At 37.0% G+C, this 26,434-nt stretch overlaps 8 protein-coding genes across 9 annotated transcripts; 5 read left to right on the top strand and 3 right to left on the bottom strand.

Annotated features, from left to right (window-relative positions):
• The first annotated feature begins 1,035 nt into the window (after window positions 1–1,035).
• On the top strand, window positions 1,036–3,541 carry LOC106298433 (cyclin-B2-4). The gene is made up of 11 exons (XM_013734559.1): window positions 1,036–1,202; window positions 1,318–1,372; window positions 1,451–1,577; window positions 1,667–1,781; window positions 1,859–1,981; window positions 2,058–2,207; window positions 2,304–2,393; window positions 2,482–2,706; window positions 2,785–2,883; window positions 2,947–3,125; window positions 3,217–3,541. The coding sequence occupies exons 2-11, from the start codon at window positions 1,318–1,320 to the stop codon at window positions 3,350–3,352; spliced, it is 1,299 nt and encodes a 432-aa protein (XP_013590013.1). The 5' UTR covers window positions 1,036–1,202; the 3' UTR covers window positions 3,353–3,541.
• A 412-nt stretch (window positions 3,542–3,953) lies between these two features.
• LOC106298160 (cyclin-B2-5-like) lies at window positions 3,954–5,716 on the top strand. The gene is made up of 4 exons (XM_013734240.1): window positions 3,954–4,064; window positions 5,317–5,424; window positions 5,508–5,576; window positions 5,660–5,716. Exons 1-4 carry the CDS (start codon window positions 3,954–3,956, stop codon window positions 5,714–5,716), a joined length of 345 nt encoding a protein of 114 aa, XP_013589694.1.
• Window positions 5,717–6,364: 648 nt separating this feature from the next.
• Window positions 6,365–7,712, top strand: LOC106296448. Its single transcript, XM_013732582.1, has 5 exons — window positions 6,365–6,511; window positions 6,592–6,732; window positions 6,815–6,991; window positions 7,073–7,362; window positions 7,452–7,712. The coding sequence occupies exons 1-5, from the start codon at window positions 6,399–6,401 to the stop codon at window positions 7,523–7,525; spliced, it is 795 nt and encodes a 264-aa protein (XP_013588036.1). The 5' UTR covers window positions 6,365–6,398; the 3' UTR covers window positions 7,526–7,712.
• Window positions 7,713–8,806: 1,094 nt separating this feature from the next.
• LOC106296449 (small nuclear ribonucleoprotein SmD3b) lies at window positions 8,807–9,993 on the bottom strand. Its single transcript, XM_013732583.1, has 5 exons — window positions 9,747–9,993; window positions 9,348–9,400; window positions 9,195–9,261; window positions 9,045–9,095; window positions 8,807–8,948 (listed from the first exon to the last, which is right to left on the bottom strand). Exons 1-5 carry the CDS (start codon window positions 9,903–9,905, stop codon window positions 8,895–8,897), a joined length of 384 nt encoding a protein of 127 aa, XP_013588037.1. The 5' UTR covers window positions 9,906–9,993; the 3' UTR covers window positions 8,807–8,894.
• Window positions 9,994–13,023: 3,030 nt separating this feature from the next.
• LOC106299697 (protein indeterminate-domain 6, chloroplastic-like) lies at window positions 13,024–13,760 on the bottom strand. The gene is made up of 2 exons (XM_013735743.1): window positions 13,710–13,760; window positions 13,024–13,509 (listed from the first exon to the last, which is right to left on the bottom strand). The coding sequence occupies exon 2, from the start codon at window positions 13,486–13,488 to the stop codon at window positions 13,078–13,080; it is 411 nt and encodes a 136-aa protein (XP_013591197.1). The 5' UTR covers window positions 13,489–13,509; window positions 13,710–13,760; the 3' UTR covers window positions 13,024–13,077.
• Window positions 13,761–15,971: 2,211 nt separating this feature from the next.
• LOC106296278 (pentatricopeptide repeat-containing protein At1g76280) lies at window positions 15,972–20,164 on the top strand. Its single transcript, XM_013732378.1, has 12 exons — window positions 15,972–16,110; window positions 16,198–16,252; window positions 16,347–16,416; window positions 16,520–16,595; window positions 16,668–16,861; window positions 16,951–17,058; window positions 17,136–17,318; window positions 17,737–18,312; window positions 18,382–18,555; window positions 18,626–18,853; window positions 18,969–19,094; window positions 19,183–20,164. The coding sequence occupies exons 2-12, from the start codon at window positions 16,239–16,241 to the stop codon at window positions 19,882–19,884; spliced, it is 2,451 nt and encodes an 816-aa protein (XP_013587832.1). The 5' UTR covers window positions 15,972–16,110; window positions 16,198–16,238; the 3' UTR covers window positions 19,885–20,164.
• Window positions 20,165–20,898: 734 nt separating this feature from the next.
• Window positions 20,899–23,812, top strand: LOC106300508 (uncharacterized protein At1g04910). Of its 2 annotated transcripts, none has more exons than XM_013736663.1 (10): window positions 20,899–21,215; window positions 21,300–21,359; window positions 21,443–21,533; window positions 21,640–21,716; window positions 21,816–21,904; window positions 21,986–22,169; window positions 22,305–22,486; window positions 22,555–22,657; window positions 22,728–23,059; window positions 23,141–23,812. In XM_013736663.1, the coding sequence occupies exons 1-10, from the start codon at window positions 21,048–21,050 to the stop codon at window positions 23,604–23,606; spliced, it is 1,752 nt and encodes a 583-aa protein (XP_013592117.1). In that variant the 5' UTR covers window positions 20,899–21,047; the 3' UTR covers window positions 23,607–23,812. The 2 variants fall into 2 exon arrangements, with proteins under 2 accessions (XP_013592117.1, XP_013592116.1); XM_013736662.1 differs by having other exon boundaries at window positions 21,297–21,359.
• Window positions 23,813–23,852: 40 nt separating this feature from the next.
• On the bottom strand, window positions 23,853–26,434 carry LOC106300509 (WD repeat-containing protein DWA2). The gene is made up of 12 exons (XM_013736664.1): window positions 26,290–26,434; window positions 26,148–26,231; window positions 25,951–26,083; window positions 25,612–25,723; window positions 25,284–25,511; window positions 25,071–25,140; window positions 24,903–24,991; window positions 24,740–24,785; window positions 24,462–24,532; window positions 24,309–24,382; window positions 24,163–24,221; window positions 23,853–24,078 (listed from the first exon to the last, which is right to left on the bottom strand). Exons 1-12 carry the CDS (start codon window positions 26,332–26,334, stop codon window positions 24,037–24,039), a joined length of 1,053 nt encoding a protein of 350 aa, XP_013592118.1. The 5' UTR covers window positions 26,335–26,434; the 3' UTR covers window positions 23,853–24,036.

Raw genomic sequence — 26,434 nt, 5'->3', positions numbered from 1 at the left:
AGATATAAAGAAAATATTTTAAAAATAATTTAGGATGTATTTCCTCCGTATTTATTTCTCTTTTAATGAATTGAATGTATTTCATGGCTAAACAACCATTTCAAATGTCGCATGATTGATCAAAAGAAAAAAAATTGTCGCATGATTGATCAAAAGAAAAAAAAAATGTCGCATGACAAAATATTAACCATATCAAAAAATTTATAGCAATTGCTAACTTTGATTTTATTTCATTAGCAATCAACTTACCGCATCTTTTAATGATGAAACATTTTTTTGAGCAAAGATGAAACATTTTCTTAAACATTGGTTCTATGATAGTTTCATTGAGGTGACATATTTAACAACAAATTCATTATGATTTGCACAAAGCAATAGTGATATATCACATAATCATGATGACCACCTAGAACTACAACTATCTCAGTCTTAAGAACTATCTATAAAAATTAGTATGGACAAAAAAAAAAACAGCGGAAAACACTAATAAATGACTACCGTTGGAAAAATACACTATTGTTAAATAACAACCGGTTTATAACCATTGACTATTGAGTGTGGTAGTAGTAAGACTGCCAATAAAAAGAAAAGCAAAAAGGTGAAGAGCCGTTAAGCTCTTTTTTTCTGCTCTTTGGTATTTTGAAAATTTCAAGCTATGGTTTATATAACTAAAGTCATATATAATCTTGGTTACATTAAGTTATAAATACCTGGAAAAAAAAACTAAATAGAGTTAATACTTAATACTACTACTATTTTGGAAACATTAATTACGAGGCGGTTGGTAGTCGTCTGGTCGGTGATAGTGAAAATACATTGGATCATGGTAGTAATAATAATAGAGGAAGAAAATAACAGTGAATTTGAAAACATAGCCGTTGGGTTCCCAGATTCCAAAAAGAAGGCGAGCCTTTTTTCTTCATCATCACCAGGGTTTTAAGTTGTTGATGCTTCATCCAACGGCTCAGATTAACTAGCCGTTGATTTAAAAAATAAAATAAACAAACATATATTTGTCTTTGCACAGACAGACATACGTCCTATCTTCACGTCCTTCAAATCTTGATTCACTCTCCAAATCTTCTCTTCTTGCAAGAGAGAAAGAAAGAGAGAGAGACAGAGATCGAATCTGTTTCTGCTTGCTCTTATGGGACTTTGCTGCTGATCGATTTTGGAAGGGATCGTTGAATTGAAAGCTAAAGGTTAACACTTTAAAACCTTGATTTCATCTGGGTTTTGTGATTAGATTCTTTAATCGCATCAAAGACCCAATTTTTAAATTTTGGAATTGCTTTGTTTCTGCGTGATCATCACCAGATGGGTGGATCAGACGAGAACAGACACGGAGTGATCGGACCCATGAATCCACAAGGTATATAATCTGAATCAAAACGAAGAACACTAATCTTTTGGTTCGGTTCTGTTTTAAATGACTTGTTGTTAAATGAAGGTGGTTTACGAGGAGGAAAGGCGAATCCGGGGAATGGGCAGACACGAAGAGCGCTTAGTAACATAAACAAGAACATCATCGGAGCTCCGGTTTATCCTTGTGCTGTCAACAAGCGACCTTTGTCTGAGTAAAGTCTATATAATTACAAAAATTTTGTGAGTCATTTAATCCTAAAGAACTAATCTTTATTCTCTGATTTTGTTTTTGTTTTTTCAGGAAAAATGTGATGTGTCACAAGAAGATTCTTCCACCACCTGTTCCGGCGCATCGACCAATCACTAGGAAGTTTGCTGCTCAATTAGCTGAGAACAATCCCCAAACCAAGAAGGAGGTACATTTTATTAGTTGACATCTATTACAGTGAATGTGTTAATATGACTTAGTGATGTGTTATGTTATATGGTTTAGGAAACCAAGAGCGAACCAGTTGATATAGTCATAATAGATGTGGAAGAAGAAGAGGATGGAGACTTTAATGAGCCAATGTTTGTTCAGCACACTGAAGCCATGCTTGATGAAATCGACAGAATGGTAACATTTCAAAACCTTCGATTTTCTTGTCTGATGTATAAAGCCGTGAGTAACAATTACTTTTTGTTTTGTACAGGAAGGTATTGAAATGGAAGATTCAAATGATACTGAAGAAGAAGAAGAAGAAGAAGAGGCTGTGATGGATATAGATAGCTGTGACAAGAAGAACCCTCTAGCTGTTGTTGATTACATTGATGACATATATGACTTCTACAAGAACAATGAGGTAAGCCCTTCTTGGTGTACTGTTTCTATATGTCGATGTTCATTCTTGTCTCAAAATCACTGATTGATAACCGTTCGATTGTTTTTTTTTTGGCAGTGTCGTAGCTGCGTCCCGCCTAATTACATGGAGAATCAACCTGACATTAACGAGAGGATGAGAGGGATCCTTGTTGATTGGTTGATTGAGGTTAGTACATAATAAACTAACTCTTGTCTTTGTTTCTTGGGAGATAGTGTTTAGAGACTGAATGTGTAACACACTTTTGGGAGAGCAGGTACATTACAAGTTCGAGCTGATGGAAGAGACGCTATACCTCACGATCAACCTCATAGACAGGTTCCTCGCGGTTCATCACCACGTCGCAAGGAAGAAGCTTCAGCTTGTTGGTGTAACAGCGATGTTGCTAGCTTGCAAGTACGAGGAAGTATCGGTTCCTGTTGTGGATGATCTCATCTTGATCTCTGACAAGGCTTACACTAGGAGAGAAGTTCTTGACATGGTAAATAAACTTCGGATGCTCTCAATTAATGTTTAGGATGATCATTTGTGTTGATGATGGGGTTTGTGTTTCTTGCAGGAGAAGTTAATGGCTAACACCTTACAATTCAATTTCTGTCTGCCAACTCCGTATGTGTTCATGAGGAGGTTTCTCAAAGCTGCACAATCTGATCAAAAGGTTTGTTTATTATCTTAAATAGAATCATTATCATGAGGTGTGATGATAACATGTATGTTACAGGTTGAGCTGCTATCATTCTTCATCGTTGAGCTTTGCTTAGTGGAGTACGAGATGCTTCAGTACGCTCCCTCTCAGTTAGCTGCTTCAGCGATCTACACTGCTCAGTCCACGCTTAAAGGGTTCGAGGAGTGGAGCAGAACATGCGAGTTCTACACAGGCTACACTGAAGAAAAGCTCATGTAAGAAAGAAGTCTCACCAAGTTAAATATAAATTGAATACTTTCATTACAGGTTCTGAGATTTGTATTGTTTTTGATGATCACAATACAGGGAGTGTTCGAGGAAGATGGCTGGGTTGCATCACGAGGCAGGGACAGGGAAGCTAACAGGAGTTTACAGGAAATACAACACATCCAAGTTTGGTTATGCTTCAAGAACTGAACCTGCTGGTTTTCTTCTTCTGTAAGGTTCATCAGGTCACAACGGAATCAAAACATAACAATGAAGAGAAAGAGCCAACACATCTCTGTGTGGTTTCAGTCTATCTCTCTCTGTATAACATGTCACTGTCTAGTGACAATATAACACAAAACTAGTCTCTATTTCTCATGAATGTTTTCTTTTTATTGAAATAAGATTGGTGGTATATGTCTTATTTTACAAAGAAAAAAAAGAAGGATTATAAAATATATACAAAAGAAATCACAAAGACTCAAGTTCGACCAATTAGTAGAAGTGTACAACAAGGCAACACAAATAACTTTTTATAGAAAGCTAGCTCGTTCCCTGCATTGGTTTAAAGAACGGAGTCCGTTTTTCTCGCAACTCTTACATTAGTTAATTTTAAATTTAATCAATCAAAAAGGATAATATTTTTTAAAATCTAACGTAACAGCATTCGGCTGGATAAGTATAAAAAAACTTGTATGGATGACATTGACTAATCGTCTACTACATTGCCCGTTGACTTGAAGACGAAAGACGTTATGTATTTTTTGTTGTTTCAGACTTTGCTTATAAGACTCTTTGATTAGTTTTTAGTTACTAGTATCAAACAAAAAGAGAAGATGGATATTGCCAAAATGTGTCTGTGCTTATTATCAGTAACGTTGCTGCTTTTGTCTTCTACTGAGAACTCGTTCGTCACACCTTTACCAGCCGGTGAGTCAAGCTGTGTGGTTTGTTTTTACTCTCTTTTTATTTACAACTTAGTAGACAAAGCTAAAGAACAGTAGCTTACTATCCATATAAAACCACAAACCCATTTAGAAGTTCAGTTAAAAACTTCCTATTGCATCATTTCTCATTGCATAGTTCAGTTGGGAACTATAGACGGTCTAAAGAAAGATTTCAATAATTTGAGGGTTTCAATTTTTTTTTTAACAAAGTTAGGAACTTATTTATATATGATTTTTTTTCCGAAAATTTTAGAGGCTTGAAGCGAATGTTTCATCCGAATTACCGTAGGACTGGTGGCCCTTATGTCCTTGAGTTCTTAGGGAGAGAGCACAAATTGTTTGCAAGTGGTTTTATGTGTATGATTAATTAATTTATATATAAATGGTGCAGAGGAGACGTGTCAAGCAAAAAGAAAAGGTGGAGCGAGAAGAATGATGATATACATGCCACCTAGCTTTTCTGGCCGTGCTTCCGGTCGCGGTCGTGGTTGGACCATGTCGACCAAACCATGAACTACCGATTACTTCATTTTAATTACAGCTACATATGTTGAATGTTTTATCTCTAGCAATTTGTATATTCTCCATTTATGCTTAACCGTGTTTTGTCCGATTAGTAACTTAAACAATAAAATTGCTCTTAGTGAATTGTTTTTATATAGAAAGTTAAAATCACAAAGACTTGATGTTCAATAGTAACCAACAAAATACAGAACTTGTTCCTTTCTCCTCTCTCTGGTTGTCTTCTTGTCGGAGATTTTACTTAAATGTGCCATAAGATGCATGAACGACAAAGCCGAAGATGGCTGCTTCCCCTGGATGCTGAATATGTCTCATAGCCGAAGAGCTATCTCCTCACAGGTGGCGCGTCTCCCCTTCCTCCTGTTCCACGCCCAGGACCCTGAGCATCGAAGACATGACCATATATTGAATTAGTTGCTTTAAATTTCCAAACATTTGTTTATTGACAAGAGATATAAAGAATAATTCTGATATAGCTGTTGGAGAAGAATTAAATAGATGCTCCGGGAATGGAAGACCTCTGCATGTTCAGTATTAGAGGCTCCTCCTCTGCATGTTTAGTATTTCAAATTAGAGGTTCCACTTTCTGTAGTATAAATATATGTAACCCTGTTATGAATAATTATAATCTAAAAGGGAATTCATTTTCTTCCAAGTTACTTTCTCTCTTGGTCTCAACTCTCTTTCTCTGTTTCTTGTTAAGGAATTATAACTTTCATTGCACCCATAGTTGTTAGTGATCTTGGTATCCAAGTACGAAGAAATCTCAGTTCCTGCTGTTAATGATCTCATCTTGGTCTCAGACAAGGTTTACACTGGGAGAGAAGTTCTTGACATGGTAAATAAATGATCATAACAATGGTTTCTCTTAACATACTTTAAGATGGATCATTGTGTTGATGGGGTTTGTGTTACTTGCAGGAGAAGTTAATGGCGAAATACTTTGCAATTCAATTTCTGTTTCTCAAAGCTGCACAATCTGACAAAGAGGTTTTGTATTATAACTTCTTTGATCATATCTTGAATATAATTCATTATCATGAGTTGTGACACGTGGAATATGTATGTTTAAGATTGAGCTTCTATCATTCTTCATCATCAAGCTCAGCTTAGTAGAGTACGAGATATGATGCTTCATTACGCTCCGTCTCAAATCGACAAGGTACCAAGGAATATAGCTAATAACATAACTGTAGTCTCTTTCTTTCTCATGCCAACAGCCATTTTTGTTTTCTGGTACGCAGAGATCAATGGTGATTCAAGAAACGACTCAGAGAGAGAGAGAGAGAGAGAGAGAGCTTTGGCTGAAGCGGAATCTCTGGTTTAGAAAGAACTAGAAGGAGCCATCAGAGTAGAGGTCAGTAACAATAATCTCCACCTTCCCATTAAACGTCTCAGAATTATATTTATTATTAGTTTGTTTGTAATATCATTTTTCTATTGACACATAATTTTTTTAAATTGTTTCATATATTAATTTATATATTTATTATATATATTTATATAAAATAATTTTCATTATAATTTTCCAGACAACCACTTGTTATATATTTTTTCAAAGACAAGATTAACATTGATAAATATTTTTTTAAAACCTAAATGGGCAGAGATATATTTTAAATATAAATTTTGAGTTTTTTTTCCAATCGGTCCTAATCCACAATGAAAACCTAAATGGGCTAAGACCAAGAGGCCCAATTTTATTTTCTGGGGGGCGTCCAAAGCTGTAGTTGAGACGTGTATAAATATAAATATCTTCCTCCTCTCTCCTACTAAATCCCCAAAACTGGAAAAATATCGTAGCTTAGGGTTATGGCCTCCTCTTCCACCATGGACGAGAACGGTAGCGTGAGATCCACCTACCAAGGGTTCGAGAGTGAGGCTGCTATGAAGGAAACTCTCGAGAAGTACGGAAGCAAGCCCCGGTAATTAATTCTTTTATTTATTCTTGATTCTTCTTTTTTTTTTTTTTTTTTAATTTTTTAATTGTTGGAATGGAATTTAGAGCTATAATATCTGTGGAGGGATACGACACTTGTCTGCCTGAGGAAGATATCAAGAGTGAATTGATTAATCACTTCAATTCATGTGGCGAAGTCTTTAATGTTATTGTTCGCAAAGACCCTCATACCCCTAATCTCGACAGGTTTGTTTGTGTCTCTCTTTGATATATTTTTTCTGTTGTGAATTTATAAACTAAAAAACAGTGTTTTGTTTTGTCTTAACAGACGTGCTTTGGTTATTCTTCTTGGAGATGGCGCAGAAGAGAAGGCCTTGGAACTTAATGGAACTGACATTGGTGGATGGAATGCTCTTGTTAAAGTTGAACCGGAGGAGGAAGTAGACGAGGAGGCAGAACTTTATGAATCCTCTCTGGCCGACGAACTATATAATGACCGCAGATTGTAAGTTGATTGCCCTTTTTTTAAAAAAAAAATTTATATTTGTATAGTTTGTTGATAACATATATGCAAAATTGACTGCAGTTGGTTTGGCGTTACCGTTAGCGGATATAACACTCTCCTCCCTGCAGATGAAGTCAAGAGCGCTTTGATAAAACACTTCTCTTCTTGTGGAAAGATCACCCATGTTTTTGTCTCTACTCTCGATAAGACGACTAATATCTATTTTTACCAACAAGAAGGAGAAGCTAGGGCGCTGGATCTTGATGGAAGTGATGTGAGAGGATTCAAAATAGCTGTTACGGGCGTAGCTACAATCTTTAGTAACCGTCCCCCTCCCTCCGGTGAATTTTGTTACGGCTACTGTGACCCAGGTACTTTGAAAAATTTCTTGTTTCTAATTGTTTCTATGAGGTAAAAACTTCTCTCATGAATTCTTGTGTTTATTGTGTATGTAATGTAGCTCATATGATTGAGTTTGCCGGCGTGATCCACGACAAGGTCGCTGCTTTTAAGAAGCAGAGGATGTCTGTCTAGAAATCTCTCTCAAGAAGCTCTATCTTTGGTGTTTATTAATTAATAAATCGTGTGAGATTATTACAATGCTACACCTTGGGGGTTTCTTACTTATGTTTATTGTCAGAGCTCATTATATTTTATGTATCATGAGCCGTTTTTGTGTGTCTGGATGATAAACCTACTCTTAATAATTATTATCTTTACTTTTATTATTAGCTGCTCTCTACGAATTCGATTTGGTTAGGTAGACAGAAGCACTGAGACTAGCAATTAAAATATTTTGAGTGTTGGATTTTAAAAAAATTGTAATGTTTTCTTATGTGTGTATAGTTTGCTTTACTTCTTGTTTGGTTTTTAAACTGACTTGGAAAAGCATTCATATATCAAACTGACCAACCACTTTTGGCACCTCCATCAAGCTTAGTTATGTTCTTACGCTTTATCTTTGGGTAAAAGAAAAATTACAAAGAATCCTAGGAGGAGAACACAAATTGTTTGCAACTGGGTTTTATGTGTATGATTAATTTATATAAATGGTGAAGAGGAGACGTATCAAGCAAAAGCAACAGGCACACCAAGAAAACGTGGAGGGAGAAGAACGATGATGATGGGAACGCCAGTTGATAGTTCTGGCTGGGTAGACAGAAGCCATTCAGATCATGGTAGTGGTCCATGAACTACCGATTGCATCATTTTACAACTATGCTGAATGTTTTTTTTATCTCCTACAACTTATGTTTCTCCCTTTGATCTTGACCATTAAGTAATAAAATCGTTCTTAGTGGCATGGTGTTTTATAGTAACTCACAAAATACGGAACTAGTTTCTTTCTCTCAGGGTCTTCTTGTCGGAAATTTTACTTGAATGTGTACCATAAGATGCATAAACGACAAGCTGAAGATGGCTGCTTCTCCTGAATGCTGAATAGAATTGTCTATACCGGAAGAGCTATCTCCTCACCTCACAGGTGATTTAGAAAATTTATATTGATCATAAACCATCGACCGATTTCATCATTTTACAACTACCTATACTGAATGTTTTATCTCCTACTACTTGTGTCTTTCTTCGTTTGTTCTCGACCATCTTCTGTTCGATTAGAAACTAAAGTAATAAAATCGCCGTTTAGTAATTTTATATCGAAAGTTAGAAACCATCAGATCATCCTCTTCTGGTTTCTAAATGATTCATAATCATAACCACTATGTCGGAAAAACATGATAAAGTTTCAAACATCATAGTAACTAACCCAAACACACAAATTGTCTTTTTCTCTCCCCCCTCTGGCGGTCATCTTAGTTACTGTGTACCCAAAATGCATAAACGAAAAGCTGAAGATGGCTGCTTCTCCTCAATGCTGAATATAATTGTCTCATAGACGAAGAGCTTATCTCCTCACAGGTGGTGCGCCTCCCCTTCCTCCTGTCCCACGCCCAGTACCCTGAGCATTGATGACACGACCAATATTGAATCAGTTGTGTGTGTTTTAGATGTAAAACAGAAACAGAAAGGACTCAAGAGAGGGAAAACAACTTACTCTGCCTCGCATTGCAGGTCTACCTCTGCCTACACCTATTGAGCTCTTTCCCTGCATTAATCAAGTAGACAAGACGTTGTTACCTTGAAACATACATGGATTTGATGGATGATCTCTCGTAATATTATGTATCGTGTTCAAGAGTTATACCTTGATTTTAGCATTTACTCGGTTGAACATTGGAGCATTCTTCAGCATGTCTGGTATCACTATAAACCTGTCAAGATGTCACTTATGTAAGTCAGCTAAGTTGACAATGAATACTCCAACAAAGTAGAAAACAAAAAAGAGTCTATATAGCACCTGACTTTGCTGCCTCGGATGAAGACATGCTCAAGCTGTGATACCTTACCATCCTGTTCCAAAGGATCCCAAAAAGCCACAAACAAAAGTTCAGTATACTAACAATCATCAACACAAGATACTAACTTCATCCCAAATAGAACATATCACTTCAAGATAATAAAAAAAAAAAAAAAAAAAAAAAATTTAAATTCTTGAAATCTACGAATCAGAAACTCAATGCCTAAACAAAAGACCACACGTTCTTTGGGAAATCACTAATCAAAGGCAACAATTTCACCAGCATTCTTCAGCTAATCTCAACAATCCGCAAGATTTCAATTTCAATTTCTCGCATTCTAGATCTAAATCAGCAGTTCAATAAGTCTACGAAGAAAGTAGAGAAGAGATTACTACTACCTTGGCGGTGTAGGTGATGTCCTCGAGCTGGCAGTTCCAGTTATCCTCACACTCGAGCAGGTTTCCTCTGTACAGCTCGCCGCTCTTCAGCTCCACCGTCACTGTATGACCCGAAGACTCGTGAAGAAGCTTCACTGGTATCCCCAAGCTTCGGCTCATCTCTCGGTTTTTTTCGAAGAAGCTGCGATTCGCAGAAAACCCTAATTGAACCCTTCGTCGTCGCCTTTTCTCTTTCACTGCAGCCTAGAAGAAGAGGGATTTGCTTGCTTCGTTGTTAAACCTACTTATTTTATGGGCTCAGATATAAAGTTTGTATCGGCCCAGTGATTGACAAGGCCCATTAATTGAATGTGTTTTTTTTTTTTGGTCGGCGAATGTGTTGAAAATCTTATATTTTTAGACTTCTTTTTTTATTCCTAAATCTTAAAAAACCCATACATTATATAATCCCTAAAACTTATAAATTTACTCTAAATTTTTAACAGAATGTTCATATTTCTTGCTATTCAGCTTAAATTTTATTTTTATTTTCCAATAATCTTTTTATAAATAGTATAAATACTAATTATGTAGCTGGTTTAATGTCTGGTTTGTTGTATAAAATAAGTTACATTTCAACACAAATAATATTTTATAATCTTTATTAACATGTTTTGTCAGATGAACCGGTCCTATATTAAAGCTAATAAAATTTTGGTTTCAGATCTTTTTTTTTAACATTAAGGTCTTATGAAGTTTAGTAAATTTAAAGATCATTTTAACAGGACAAAGTTATTAGTTCTGTTCATTTTTGTAGATTATGGACTCGAAAACATATTTGTTTATGGGTTTGGAATTGATATTAACAGGACAAAGTTATTAATGCATTTTCATTTGATATTGATCAATAATATGAATAAAATCATTTAACGGGAATTATCAAAAGAAAACAACTATTATTGAATGGTAGGGGAACAAAGAAAGACGGTACATAGTTTATATAGAAAACATGGTACAAATATTATTGAAAGAAACCAAGAAAGACGGACGATACATAGTTTAAATAGAAAAGATGGTCTAACAAGTCTTAGAGATAGCTTTTGCAGATAGATTGAACATCATAACGCTTATAGCATTACTTGCATTTCCACTTCTCCTCAGTTTCGACGACGAGGTACTGTAAATGGAAGGTTGTGTCCTCTCATGTGAAGATCTCGAGTCTGTTCTCTTTTAAATTTTTTGCCGCACACTTCACATATGTACTCATCCACCAACGGATCAGCAACGGAGTTGGGTAGTTGGGTCGACGTCGTCGCCGTCTCTTGACGGTTCAAGTTGTTTGCTCCGGTGGTGGCGCCGGCGGGGAGGGAAGACTGAGTGGAGGATGATGAAGTTGAGTTGCTGTGCGATGAAGACATCTTTTCACGGTCTGTTAATTTTTGCTTAAACAACAAAGATCCATTAATAAAATACTTTACAAATGAAAGAGAATATTACAATGAAATATGATTTAGAAGAAAATCGAAGCAAATAAGAAGAAGAACATGAAGTAACCATAGAGATTAAGGACAGGAAAAGAAGAAAATATATACAACTACAAAGACAATACTAACCAGAACAATGAGACCAAACATTGACAAATATAAACATATGCATATAGAAATATACCTCAAAGAAAAAAATTGTATGGCTTCGTTTTTTCTTTCTTGCTTTCTTGCTCTGCTCTTTTAATAATTGGAGTTGGAACTGAAACTTGTAGTTCTCAGTATATATAGAAAGCTGCAGTTTTTTTAGTTTCCCTAATTTTCTTAAAGAAAAAAAAATGTTATACGTTTCTTCTAGGCATTGACTCATTGGTCAGCTATTAATCAAAACAAAACCAGAAAGAAATTTAAATTATGACATTTATGTTTATTTTATTCCATCGATAAAAACAAAATTCTTTTATGGTTGTTGCTATGGTAATTAGTTGTTGTAACTTTTCGCCCTTCCTCATAGAGTCATAGTCAATGAATCAGTGGTCAACTATAAAAAGATGGGATTGTACTGGATAAGAAGAATCCAGCGATCAAAGTAAGGCCGATCTTCTCGAGAAGTTTCGTTTCTATATATTTTCTGTGTGTTGGGGGTTTTACACAATCATTTGCACAGGTGCCAGATTTAACTTCAATCTATAATTAAATTTGTTTGTTATTTTAACTAAGATTTATATTCTGTTGAAATTAATTGGTTTGAGTCAATTAGGAAATGAAACATCACTTATATGCATAGAAAATTGAATACATTCAACTTTGTGAAACAAAATAAAATCTTAAAACATACATATTCAAGAAACTGATGGAGCATAATTAACAAATTATCACGCACTAGTGTATGTATACGTACATTTATTAGATAACTAGAATATCATGTGTATAATATTGATTTCTGAGATGGAATTTCATATTAATCTCGGTCATATTGGAATTTTACAGATTGAATTTACTAAGAGCTATATCAGAGCAAGAAGAGTTAACTGCTGTTGTTTAAGGATCAGCTGAAGAGAGAGAGTAGCATGGGATCTGCCGTTCTTCAGTGGGATGATCATTATTTTCCAATTTATTATTTTCTTATCGTTACATTTAAGATAACAAAAGAGTATGATTTGTCCATTGAAAATATCAAATTGAAGATGTTAGCTTATTCATTAACAGTATATTAACCTGATTTGGTATGCGTAGGAAATGTCTAAATGTAAAAGCCCATTGTTAGTTAAGTTATACATCATCTAAAACAAGTTAAACAACATATTTATTTTGTCTCATGATATTTGGTTCTCCGGCCAATCAGTGGGTTTCTTAATCTAACTTAAACGTCGAATAACCGTTGAAACGTCACTCACATTCCAATTGACCGAGATTACTTGCTACAGATAGTGTTGAATATATTGATAATGGGGATGGTGGTTGTTCTTGTTCTCGAAAAGGAACCGAGGTTACTTGTCACATCATCTAAATGTTTTTCGCCTTCAATATTTCACAATAAATGTTTCTCGTCCTCTTCTTCTACGTGAACTCAAAAAAAATTATTTGTTTCTGGGCTTGAAATTACTTGTCACACTATAGTTTTAATGTACTCTCATTTGATATGATCAATAATACGAGCAACATCATTGAAAACGGAAATTATCAAAAGGAAACAAACATTATTGAAAGAAACCAAGAAAGAAGATACATAGTTTAAATAGAAAAGATGGTATAAACAAGCTTAGAGATAACTTTATTTTGCAAACATTTTTACGCTTATAGCATTACTCGCATTTTCCACTTCTCCTCAATTTTGTCTCCTTTATGGATTGTGGGGTTCTCACCTGTTAAAAGTCTCGAATCTGTTCTTGTGTAAATTCTTTGCCGCACAATTCGCATATGCCCGCCGCTAAGAACGTCCTTGGACGTAACGCTACCACTTCAGCATTTGGGTCGTGGCAACGGTGGGGCGACGGAACAGCAACGGGGTTGGGTTGTCGAGTCGACGTCACCGCAGGCTCTTCACGGTTAGGGTTGTTTGCTCCAGTGGTGGCGTCGGAGTTGGGTTGTTGGGTCGACGTCACCGCAGGCTCTTCACGGTTAGGGTTGTTTGGTCCAGTGGTGGCGTCGGAGTTGGGTTGTTGGGTCGACGTCACCGTAGGCTCTTCACGGTTAGGGTTGTTTGCTCCAGTGGTGACGCCGTTGGGGAGGGAAGACGGAGGGGAGGGTGATGAAGTTGAGCTTCGCGGTGAAGACATCTTCTCAAGGTCTGCTTTTTGCTTAATCAACAAAGATCCATTAATTAAATACTTTAAAAATGAAAGAGAAAATAGAAATAAAATATGATTTTAGAAGAAAACTAAAGCAAATAATAACATGAAGTAACCATAGAGATTGTGAACGTAAAAAGAAGAAAAAAAAAATACAACTACAAGACATTAACAGAACAAAGAGACCAAATATTGGCAAATACATATACCTCAAGGAAAGAAAATTGTATGGCTTTGTTTATCTCTCTTGCTTTGTTGCTCTGCTCTTTTAATGATAGGAACTGAAGTCTTGTAGATTCTCAATATATATAGCTGCATTTTTTTTAATTTCCCTAATTTTCTTTTTAAATAATATTCTTAGACGTTTCTATAATTGTTTCTTTCATGGTTGTTGCTAGCTAGTTGTTGTAGCTTCTTGCCATTTCCTCATGGTCATATTGACTCATTGGTCAGCTACTAATCAACACTAAACCAGAGAGAAATTTAAATACCGAACTAGAATTAAAAAGAGGATAAATGTAAACGGGCTAACTTCGGTCAACATGTCAACAACAACGTCCCATTAACTGCTAATGGTGTGTTTGATAAACCTGAGATGAGTTTCGTTAGTTCTCTTCTCTTTGACATGTTCGCATGCATCTCTTTGTGCAGATTGCTAGAACCAGAGACTGAGATCGATACATAAGTAAACATTACTGAAAACGAGTTGTGTCTAATCGAAGATGAAAGTTGAAAACTTGTGCTTACAGGTTTTATTACAACTTTTATCGGTCATGCATTTTTGGGAGAATTATTAAAGTAGGTTACATCTTATTATTATATCTACCAAATACTCCACAACTTAAACCATACATTATAATTCCTAAAATTTATAAATTTACTCTAAATTTCTAATAGAATGTTCAGTTTTCTTACTATTCAACTTCAATTTTATTTAAGACTTCTTTTTCATTTTTCAGTTATCTTTTTATAAAAACTTTTTAATATAAATACTAATTATGTAGCTAATTTAGTGTCTATTTTTTCCTTTCCTTTTTTGGAAAAAAACTTAGTATCTAAGCTTGTTGAATAAAATAATTAAGTTACATTTCAACGCTAATAAGCCGATCATGGATAGAAGTTAATACAGCATTGGGTTAATATCTGATGAAGTTTGATAAATTTAAGTACCAATTAATAGAACAAAGTTATTGGTTATGTTCATTTTAGATTATGGACTACAAAAAAAATATTATGGGCTTGAAATTACTTTTCACACTATAGTTTTATATGTATTCTCATTTGATATGATCAAGTATATGAACACCATCATTGCCAACGGAAATTATCAAAGTAAACAAATATTATTGAAAGAAACTAATAGAAAGACGGTAACATAGTTTTAAATAGAAAAGATGGTAATATCATGGTATCACAAGTCTTAGAGATAGTTTTTGCAGACAGATGTGAACATCGTAACGCTTACTAGCATTACTCGCATTTCCACTTCTCCTCAGTTTTATCTCCTAAATGGATTATTGTAGTGTCCACTCCTGTGAATATTTCGATTCTCTTCATTTGTAAATCTTTCGCCGCACACTTCACATCTGAATTGCGTCTCCATGAACGCATCCGTGAACTTCCTTGGACGTAACGCTATCACTTTAGCAAGGCTGTGGCGATGGTGGTGCAACGGATCAGCAACGGAGCTGGATTGTTGGGTCGACGTCATCACCGTCTCTTCACGGTTAACGTTGTTTTCTCCGGTGGTGGCGCCGTCGGGGAGGGAAGATTGAGTGGAGGATGATGAATTTGTGTTCTTGACATCTTGTGCGGTGAAGACAACTCCTCAGTGTCTGCGTTTGCTTAATCAATCCATTAATAAAATAATTTAAAAACGAGAGAGAATATATAAATGAAATATGATTAAGAAGATAACTGAAGCGAATAATAAGAAGAACATAGAGATTTAGGACATGAAAAATATATAACTACAAGACATTAACCAGACCAAAAAAACAAACAAATATTGGCAGATATACGCATATCCAAATACAAATACCTCAAAGAAAAAAAAATTGTATGGCTTTGTTTTTTCTTTCGTGATTTGTTGCTGTGCTCTTTTAATAATTGGAACTGAGTCTTGCAGATTGTCAATATATATAGCTGCAGTTTTTTTTTTACTTTCCCTAATTTATTTTATTTAAATTATTCTTATATGTTTCTATAACGCTGCTTCCATGGTTGTTGCTAGCTAGTTAGTTGTAGCTTCTAGCCATTCCTCATGGTCATGGCCATTGACTCATTGGTCAGCTAGTAACCAAAACAAAACCAGGAGAGAATTAAAAAGAGGATAAATGTAAATGGGCTAGCTTTAGACAACATTACTGAAATGTAAATGGGCTAACTTCAGATAAAGGCCCATTAACTGCTTTTTTCGTGTTTTTGATAAAACCTGAAATGAGTTTCTTCGTTTGCTCTCTTCTCTTTGACATTGTTAGAACCAGAGAGTGAGATCGATACAAAAAGCAAACATTACTGAAATTGAGTTGTGTCTCCTAATCGAAGACGAAAGTTGAAAACTTTTGCTAACGGGTTTTAAGTTTCGTGAAGGAAGTCTTCGATCATTTCGTATGTTTTCTGTCGATCTCAAGGAGTTTTGATGAACCCAATTGCTCCCGTTTGTGATATTAATTCGTAAAGTTTTGATCTTTGCAGATTTTAGCTGTGATATAATCGTAAAGTTTTGATCTTTGGCAATGTACAGAGCTCTGTAAGTTGTTTTGGCGAATTGGGTTTAGTGTTGACTATCATCACTACTTCAATGAATGTTGATTGAGTTTGATTCTTGTTTTTGTGCAATGTAGATGGCGTTCTCCATTGAGATTTATCGTGAGCTCCTCCTCGTCGTCTAAGTTTAGACCAACCTTATCTCGGGTTAGTTACACGTTCCTTGTTATGCTTTTGAGATTTGTTTAATGGTTAGTGTTTTTTTTTTTAATAGATTGTAATTTGATTTACATGGGTGGTTTGACTTTAGGAACTGGGAAGAAGTGGAATTGATAATGGTGGCTCTGGTGGTTGTTCTTGTTCTCGTAGTGTCACGACATTGATAGGTATGTCTTACTATCATCCCTTTTATGTTCTGTTTCCTCTCTCTCTTATTGATCTAATGCTTCCATGTGCAGGTAATGAATTTATTCAATGCCAAGATGAGTCAACGAGGAAGGTTTTACAAGAGAAGATTATTGACGCACTTCGCTCTGGAGAGAGGCCTGGAGCTTCTGCTCTACTTTCAAAGCTAATACATGGAAACAATCCACTTAGTGCCGATGATTTTCACGGCGTTCTTAAGTATTGTGCCCGATCACCTGACCCTGTGGTATAAGTTTATAAAGCATCGGTTAGGCTTGTTCTTTTGGTGAATGATTACACTATTCGGATCTGAAGGCAGTTATTTGTATCCTGCAGTTTGTCATGGAGACTTACAGTGCAATGTGTAAGAATGAAATCAATCTTGACAGCAGATCTTTGTTGTTCATAGTACAAGCTCTTTGTAATGGGGGACACTTGGATAAGGTAATAAATATTCTAAATCCAGTATCCAAGTAGAATCCATACATGCCCTCATCTAATAACACTCTATAATTGTTCAGGCGTCAGAGTTTATTCAGGCTTTAGGGGGAAATGATAGCATCTCTCCTCTTTTGCCTGTGTATAACTATTTTCTTGGAGCCTGTGTCAAAACGAGAAACGGGAATTACGCTAGTAGATGTTTGGAGTTGATGGATCAAAGGAGAGTAGGGAAGAATGAGATAACATATGCAGCACTTCTCAAGGTTAGTCAAGAACATATCTTACCGAATTGGACCCGAAAGGATATTAGCCGGTTTCTAACTTTGCTACGCAAACGGAAAACCGAAATAACCAAACAAAACCGAACCGAATTTTGTAAATAACTGAACGGTGGTTCCTAAATCTGAGAAACCAAATTTATTTAGGATATTAGTCGGTTCCCAACTTTGCTATTCGAACCGAAAACCAAAGTAACTAAACCAAAGTTTGTAAATAAACGAACGGTTCCTAAGTTTCTAGAACCGAAAAATTGAAAACCGAATTATCCAAACCAAAACCGAACCGAAAACTGAATGCCCATGCGTACTTCAAGGCCCATTCATTGTGTCCCATATTATTCTCAGAGATTTCATTTGCATTGATTTTACTTTTCTTTGTTATCTGATTAAATATTATTTTCAGCTTGCAGTTCTTCAGCGCAATCTACCGTCTGTCAATGAAATACTGAAGCACTATGTGGACCACTATAGTCTGAGTATACTCTCGCTCAGAAAATTCATATGGTCCTTTACGAGGTTGGGTGATTTGAAATCAGCTTATGAATTACTGCAACACATGGTGGCTCTAGCTTCAAGAGGAGAGCTCTTTGTCAAATTCAAAAGCGGAAAATTGCACTCCACGAGACTAGATATCCCTATACCATCAAGTACTCAGACGAGATCAGAGAAAGTTGCTTTAGGAGGAGTAAATGATCACACGGTTTCTCTAATGGTGGATGCTCATGGAAAGAGCAATGGCATTGAGTCTTCTAACGTGGTTTTGCCGAAAGGTCAGAGTAACAACATCCCTGCAACTAGGATCCTCAGGTGGTCGTTCAACGATGTGATTCACGCATGTGGACAATCTAAAAACTCTGAGCTAGCGGAGCAGCTGATGCTTCAGATGCAGAATCTTGGGTTGGTACCGTCGAGTCACACGTATGATGGTTTCATTAGAGCTGTTGCGTTTCCAGGAGCATACGAATATGGGATGACACTGGTAAGTGTTTATGTAATGTTCAATCCACATCTCTTTTCTTTATAATAATTTTTTTAATCTCTACTGCAGTTGAAAGTAATGCAGCAGCAGAATCTGAAACCATATAACTCAACTCTCGCTACGGTTTCAGCGTATTGCAGTAAGGCCTTTCAAGTTGATTTAGCTGAACATCTACTGGATCAAGTGTCTGAGTGCTCGTATGCGTATCCTTTCAATAATCTTCTTGCTGCGTGTGACTCCTTGGTTAGTTACCTTCGATACCTTGGTTTACCTAAGTCACTGTGAGTTACAGTTTCTTACTAATGTTTTGTAGGACCAACCAGAGCGTGCTGTCCGAGTATTGGCTAGGATGAAACAGCTGAATCTGCGTCCTGACATGAGGACTTATGAACTGCTCTTTTCATTATTTGGTAATGTGAATGCACCGTATGAAGAAGGCAACATGCTGTCACAAGTGGACTGTTGCAAAAGAATAAACGCTATAGAAATGGATATGGTGAGAAATGGTCTTCAGCACAGTCCTATCTCAACTCGGAACGTGGTTAGTTTCTGCTCCTTAATCTATTCGAATCAGATGTAATGTTATCTAGTTAAACTGCAGCTGAAAAACACCTTTAGAGGCGATACTATCAATCTTTACTTTGTCCTTGTTTTAGCTGAGAGCCCTCGGAGCTGAAGGTATGGTGAACGAGATGATCCGGCGCCTGCAAAGAGCTGAGAATATGTATCTAGAGACGCCTACATACAACATAGTGCTTCAATCACTTCTTGAGGCAAATGAAGTAAGTTTTTCATTGCACACCAACACACACATATAGCGTTTACACAATATTGATTGGTTATTATTATTCTTAAAAATGACATATGCAGACTAACATGGTGATCAAAATATTCAAAGGGATGAAAGCATGTGGCTACCCTGCAGACGCCGCTACCTACAACATAATGATTGATTGTTGCAGCATCATTCATTCTTACAAATCAGCTTGTGCCTTAGTCTCCATGATGATCCGTGACGGGTTTTCTCCAAAAGCGGTCACGTTTACTGCTCTAATGAAGATTTTGTTGAACGATGAGAGTTTCGAGGAGGCGCTCAATCTCTTGGACCAAGCTGCATCGGAAGGGATACACCTCGATGTCTTATCATACAACACCGTTCTGCGTAAAGCGTTTGAGAAGGGAATGATCGACGTGGTTGAGTACATAGTGGAGCAAATGCGCAGAGAGAAAGTGAATCCAGACCCATCGACATGCCATTTTGTATTCAACTGTTACGTGGAGAAAGGGTATCACACGACGGGGATAGAAGCGTTGAATGTTCTGAGCCTAAGAATGCTCGGCGGAGAAGTGAAAGAGAGTCTTCAGGAGAAGAAGACAGAGCTTGAGGAAAGTTTTGTCACGAGTGAAGACCCTGAAGCTGAGACGAAGATTATTGAGCTGTTTAGAGACTCGCGGGAGCATCTTGCAGCTGCGCTTTTGAATCTAAGGTGGTGCTCGATGCTCGGGGTGAGGGTTATATGGTCGGAAGAGCAAAGTCCATGGGCTAAAGGACTATCTAACAAGTATGGTTAGTAGGTGGCTTTTTCGTCTCTACATCTGTTGATTCTCTGTTCACAAACTGGTGAGTCTAGCCGGTTCATTGTGAACAGTTTGATGAGATGAGTCTGCACGGCGATTAGAAGCATCTTTAGTCGTTTGCAATACAAACCACCTAACAACTAAGGTGGTGGTCTGAGTTTTTATTTTTTGTTTGCTGACGTCTTTCTATAAAACAGTTTAGTAAACCAAACCGGTGATGCATAATTGATTTGAAATTTTAAATCATAGATGAAAGAGCTGTAAACTTTATCAATTTTTTAAAAAAAAAAATTATTCGCTTAAGACAATTTTCAGTGTACTTTTTTAAATCATGGATGAAAGAGCTGTAAACTATATATCAATGTTTTAATTTTATTTGCTTAAAACAATTTTTACTGTATTTCTTTTTAAATAGATAAATTTTATAATAGAAATAAAGTTACTATAGTATATATTTAATACAACATTTCTTAAAATATAAAATATAAATATTTTTTTTTTAAAAAGAGAAAAAATAAAAAATTTAGTTTTGACTATGAATGTTATTATAGGGATAAATATCAATGGGTTGGAAATGTTTTAACAAAAATAATACTCCCTCCGTTTTATATTATTTGGTATTTTAGAATTCAAATTTTGTTTCATTTTAAATGTCATTTTATGTTTTCAATGCAAAATTTAATAGTAATATTTTTATTATATTTTTCGATTGGTTACAATATGGTTAGGTGTATATGTAATAATACTTTTATTTAGGAAATATGCAAAATTAAATGTTTTTTTAATTTGTGTGCATAAACCTAAAACGACAATTAAACTGAAACGGAAGAAGTATAATTTTTACAGCCTGATATTCTCTAATCTCTACAAGTCTCAAGCGATTTTTAAATAATTTTTTTAAATCAAAACATTCATTGTTTAACTAACTAAAATATTTTGATGTGAAGAAGTAAATATTCAATTTATTTGTGAACAGGTAAATAAATATTTACACTCACACAAGACCGTAGTATCTCTCTCTCTAGACAAATCTCTCTCTCTCTCTCTCTCTCGTTGTCGCTCGTGATCGAAAGAAAGCATGATTCGTGATTCTGAAACATTCTGATTCTTTATTACACGTTTCGATTCCCAATCTCTCCCTAGGCGCGGCGGCCGTCATGAGTTTCCAGCGGCGGCGCTACCCTTACTACAACCGTCTCCGCCGCCTCCTCCCTCTCGTCTTCGCCGTCTCCTTGTCTCTCCTCGTCCTCTTCGCCTTCCTCTCATTCCTCGCTCCCCATCCTGGAGATTCCGATCGCCTCCCACCTCGCGTTCGCCACACATCTGTACTCTCTCTCTCTCTCTCTCGCTCTATAAATCTCTCACCTTTTGATCCCTTCTGATACGATGTCGTTTTCTTACTGAAGCAGATCAACATTGGAGGAGGCAGTGGCAGTGATTCGATCAAATCAGCAGCTTTCCGAGTCCCGGTTAGTGGGTTTATTCTTCTTCCTTTAAAGTTCAAAGCTTTCGACTTTGTGAAAAATGGCTTAGATCTTGTGTGTGTTTACAGAGAGATGGAGGCAGATCAGATCGTGATGTCTGGCGTTCACGAAACGCTGAGTTCTTCTGCGGATGCAGCAATGCTAGCACCAAGTTCCCAAGTGTGTAACGCTCTTTATTATTCATTTGTTGTGTCATTGATCTTACCAAAGTTGGAAACTTTAAGCTACTGAATCAGGCTTTTGACTTTTAGTTATCTCTTTGCAGATTCGAAAGCAGTGACGAGAAATGATCGATACTTGGCAATCGCCACCAGTGGTGGCTTGAACCAACAACGAACTGGAGTTAGTTCTATTCTCCTTCTTTGGCTTTATACTTTATATATCTCATTTGATTGTCACATTGGATTATATAGCACCTTGTTCTGACGTGTCTTTGAACAGATTGTAGATGCTGTTGTTGCGGCAAGGATTCTAAACGCCACTCTTGTGGTTCCAAAGTTAGACCAGAAGTCTTACTGGAAGGATGCCAGGTCGGCACCAGACTAATCATTCATATTTTTTTCACTCCCAAAAGGGAAAATGACTTAGTAACGTTGTGCGTTTGTCTGCAGTGACTTCTCGCATATCTTTGATGTTGATTGGTTTGTGTCGTTTCTGTCTGACGACGTTAGAGTTGTAAAGCAGCTTCCGCAGAAAGGAGGGAGACCATGGAGTCCAAGTAGAATGCGTGTCCCACGGAAATGTAACGAGAGATGCTATATTAATCGGGTTCTACCTGTTCTTCACAAAAGGCATGTAAGTTTCCTTCTTCCCTGAAGCTCTCTTTTTTTATTGCATTGTTTGATGCATTTTGTACTCATGGAGAATTGGTGTTGTCTTATGAACAAGTATCTTGCTGTAGGCTTATTTTTTTTCTGTATTATGCTTCAGGCAGTTCAACTGAATAAGTTTGATTATAGACTTTCAAACAAGTTGAGCGACGAGTTGCAGAAGCTAAGATGTAGAGTAAATTACCATGCTCTTAAGTTCACTGATCCGATACTTAAAATGGGTAATGAATTGGTCCGGCGCATGCGACTGAGGAGCAAACACTTCATCGCTTTACATCTAAGGTACCACCACCTTTCACCTTTAAATCTAAAAGAATATTTTGACGCAAGTGATAATGGCTTTGTGGCAGGTTTGAGCCTGACATGCTTGCTTTCTCTGGATGCTATTACGGTGGTGGTGATAAAGAAAGGAGAGAGCTTGCAGCAATCAGAAGAAGATGGAAAACATTACATGTAATGTCCTATTCATTAACATTCACTTCATTGTATGTTAAAAAAGCTAATTTTGCAACTTTGTTTGCAGATTAACAACCCGGAGAAGCAAAGGCGACAAGGAAGGTGTCCACTCACTCCAGAAGAAGTCGGACTAATGCTCAGAGCTTTGGGATACGGCAGTGATGTTCATATATACGTCGCGTCTGGTGAAGTATACGGAGGAGAAGAGTCTTTGGCTCCTCTGAAAGCACTCTTTCCACACTTTTACTCAAAAGACACTATCGCTACAAAGGAAGAGCTAGAGCCTTTTGCTTCATACTCTTCGAGAATGGCTGCGCTAGACTTCCTCGTGTGTGATGAGAGCGACGTGTTTGTAACCAACAACAATGGCAATATGGCTAAAATATTGGCTGGGAGGAGGTACTTAAAACATCATCATCTTCTTCTTCTTCTTCTTGGCTTTGATGGTGTTTGCAAAGTGTTTAAGCTTTGAATTTGCAGGAGATACTTTGGACATAAGCCCACGGTTAGACCAAACGCAAAGAAGCTTTACAGGCTGTTCCTGAACAAAGAGAACACGACTTGGGAGGAGTTTACCTCTAGGGTCCGTTCGTTTCAGAGAGGGTTCATGGGAGAGCCAAAGGAAGTAAGAGCTGGAAGAGGCGAGTTTCACGAGAACCCTTCCACGTGCATATGCGAAGACACAGAGGCCAAGGCAAAGGCGCAAATAGAATCTAGAAAGCTTGGAAAGAAAAACAAATCGACAAATAAAGACACAGCAGCAGCAGTAGTAACAGTACCTAATGATGGTCAAAGTGAAGAGGATGAGCCGGATTGGTCGGAGCCAGACTATGAGGAAGAGCAAAGTGATCTTCAAGACAGAGGATTGTACAATGGGACGAGTTTAGACTACGATGATCCATCTACCTCTGATGAGCCAGAGCTTGAAGAAATGCTATCAGACTAGTTACATCACATCATTACAACTGAATCTCTCATCTGCTTGGACACACTTCAGAGTGAATTTTTCCAACCTTGGGGTTAAAGCCTTTGTTGTAAGCATTTCTTATTGAATGTCTCGTGTACATAGAGCGTCCTTTGTTTCTCTAGGAAAGAGCCATTTTTGTTTTCAATCATACTTTAGCAATATCCTCCAGAATCAGGGGTTGGTTAGAGATGTAGCTTATATTAAAAGGAAAACAAAGTGGGCATATGTATCATTATGAGAAAGAATCTTATATAATAAAATTGAATTGTAGCAAATCTCTCTCTAGCTTGCGACTTGAGTGACAGGGATGACCAAAGACATCAGAAACAGGTTACAATAATAGTTCTTTGTTCTTCTTCTCAAAAACGTTCAAACATGATAATGCAGCTTCTTCTCAACCTGCATGTACCTATCTTCTCGGTAAGAAAGGCTTGACGGATTCGATCACAACCTAACAAAAGCATACACCAAAGTATATTAGTACATGATTTATTTTATTAATTCTCCAATGTTCTTTAGGTTCTTAGTTAAGTACCCTGCCGTCATATGACAATGATGCAAAAATCCAAGGCTCGCGAGAGCTCCAAGCGAGGCCTGTGGGAGCAATTATGTTAGTAGTCATGATCAACTTTCAATGGGAGTGTTTGAACTATGAACTCAGTGTGGTCCAAGAGCATTTACCATACACACTGTCTTCGTAGTCTGTATAAGAATTTAGCAACGGATTCACACGCTGACGCGATGCTTCTGCCGACCTGCAGAACATAGGCGTTGGAATAAAAGTTGGAAAAACTGCAAATGATTTGGGTGTGATGATGATAAAGAGAACTCTACCTTTCTGAGGCTTGATTCTCACTAGATGCCGAAGCAAACCACAAGTTTACAGCTGAGTCTGTTCCAACGCTCTGTGTTTGGTTAAACTTAATCAGAAACAACACTCTAAAAATATACAAAATTGTCCCTGAATCATCGAGTTGTAATGCTCAACAGGTAAAAGCATCATCCTAGTTAATCTAGAGCATTTCAGCTTGAAGCCTTTATAGTGACAATCACAGTTACAATATAGTTACTCCAATTGTGCTAAGAAGGTAAAGGTATGAGAAAACGAGTACCAGAATTAGCTCTTCATACTCAGGGTTACATCTGACAGCCCATGTCCTGTAATAATTGTCACATGAGAGACATTTCCAGGTCCAATGCATTAGGTTTATATTTACGTGAACCACAATCAAGAAAGGAAAAAGATTCCAGAAATGAGCATAGAGCTAAAGTTACCAGTGTGTATGACCAGGGAGCTCTTGCACAGGAACCTTAGCTTTCCGAAGATCCCAGATATGTATGCCAGATTCATCATCTGCAGTGACCTACACAACAGACACATAATACAAAAATCTGACAATATTTTTTATATATGTGCAGCTTGTATTTAGAGTCAGGTCTTACAAGTATATGTTCTCTCTTGGTGTTGTAATCAACATTACGTACATGAGCACGTTCAATTGAATTAACATTCCTGTAAACATGCAAACATATCAAACTCAAACATAAAGGTATCTGAATTTGGAACATACAAACTAAACATGACAGACTATTGATTAGGTGAAGCCGCTAGCTATGCAAGCAGGAATAGAGTATATAAAAAAAATGGTGACATACTTCATAGTCCTTAAGTCCCAGAACTGGATAGATGATTCAGAAGTCGCTGCCATAGAATTCACATCATGTGGATTCCACGCTCCACCAGATAAAGAATGCCGCATACCAGCCGTCTCCTTAGATACCACCTCAGCAATTTTCTTCGAAGAGTCTAAACTCCACAACACAAGGTTCTGCTCGTCCATGCTGATTAGCTTGTCCGATTTTCCAGAGGGACACCAAAGAACGCTGTTTCCACAAAGAGGGAAAAGAGATACGTTCATGAGAATGTGGATAAGAAAGTAACACGTTCTAGGACTCTTGGAGCTCACTCGGTAGATAAACTCACCAATTGATCTTACCAACATGTGCATCAAGGGAGGCAACACAGTCCAAAGTTGATGAATTTGACTGACCGTACGGCTCAGGAATCTGCCATATCGCTGCTCCAAATGACTCGCCTTTAAAACGGAAACAACATTGTAATAAGTCTCTTGACATTTGCCATATTGGACCGGATGAATCATGGTTCCATAAATTGACAAAGGGTCCTTTAAAAGTAACACACTTTCAAGTGCAAATGCATAGTCTACAATGTAAAGACAGTTCCTTTCCGCCTAAATTCCTAAAAATATGTTCTTTCAATCGCAAAGTCTTATCTTTTTAACTACTAATACGCTCAAATTACCGGAGGAGAAGACAGTAGAGAAGATGCGTTGATCAAAAGGGCAAGAAGCAAGGTCCCAAATCTCATTAGGATGCGAAAACAAACCCTCGCACACCAGCTCAGATCCACCAGATGACAGACGAAGCAGATGAACCTAACCAATCAGAAACTCTTCAGATCCGGATAAAGAGACAAATGCAATCTAAAAGATCCATCACCTCGTTCTCTTCTTTGAGGCTTAGTGTTCCAGTGAGGAAGCTGGTGTGATCCGTGTCTGCTTTCACATCCGATATACATCTCGCCTGCAAAAGCAACCATCAGAAGCTGTAGATTGAAGAGAGATCGAGATTGCGAAAGTACCTGATACTTTAAACCGTAACCGATACCAGATGATCCTCCTTGCATTGTGGCATCCACGCCTGAGCTGAGACAACGTTACAGATTCAGCAAGGGAAAGTCTCTTGACGACGATTTGCCGCTCTTTGACTCTGCTGGTTTCGAGCAG

Source organism: Brassica oleracea, chromosome C6 (genome assembly GCF_000695525.1).
Source record: "Brassica oleracea var. oleracea cultivar TO1000 chromosome C6, BOL, whole genome shotgun sequence".
Taxonomy (NCBI): Eukaryota; Viridiplantae; Streptophyta; class Magnoliopsida; order Brassicales; family Brassicaceae; genus Brassica; species Brassica oleracea.
Note: the sequence above shows the minus strand (reverse complement) of the source record. Positions and strands in the feature narration are given on the sequence as shown.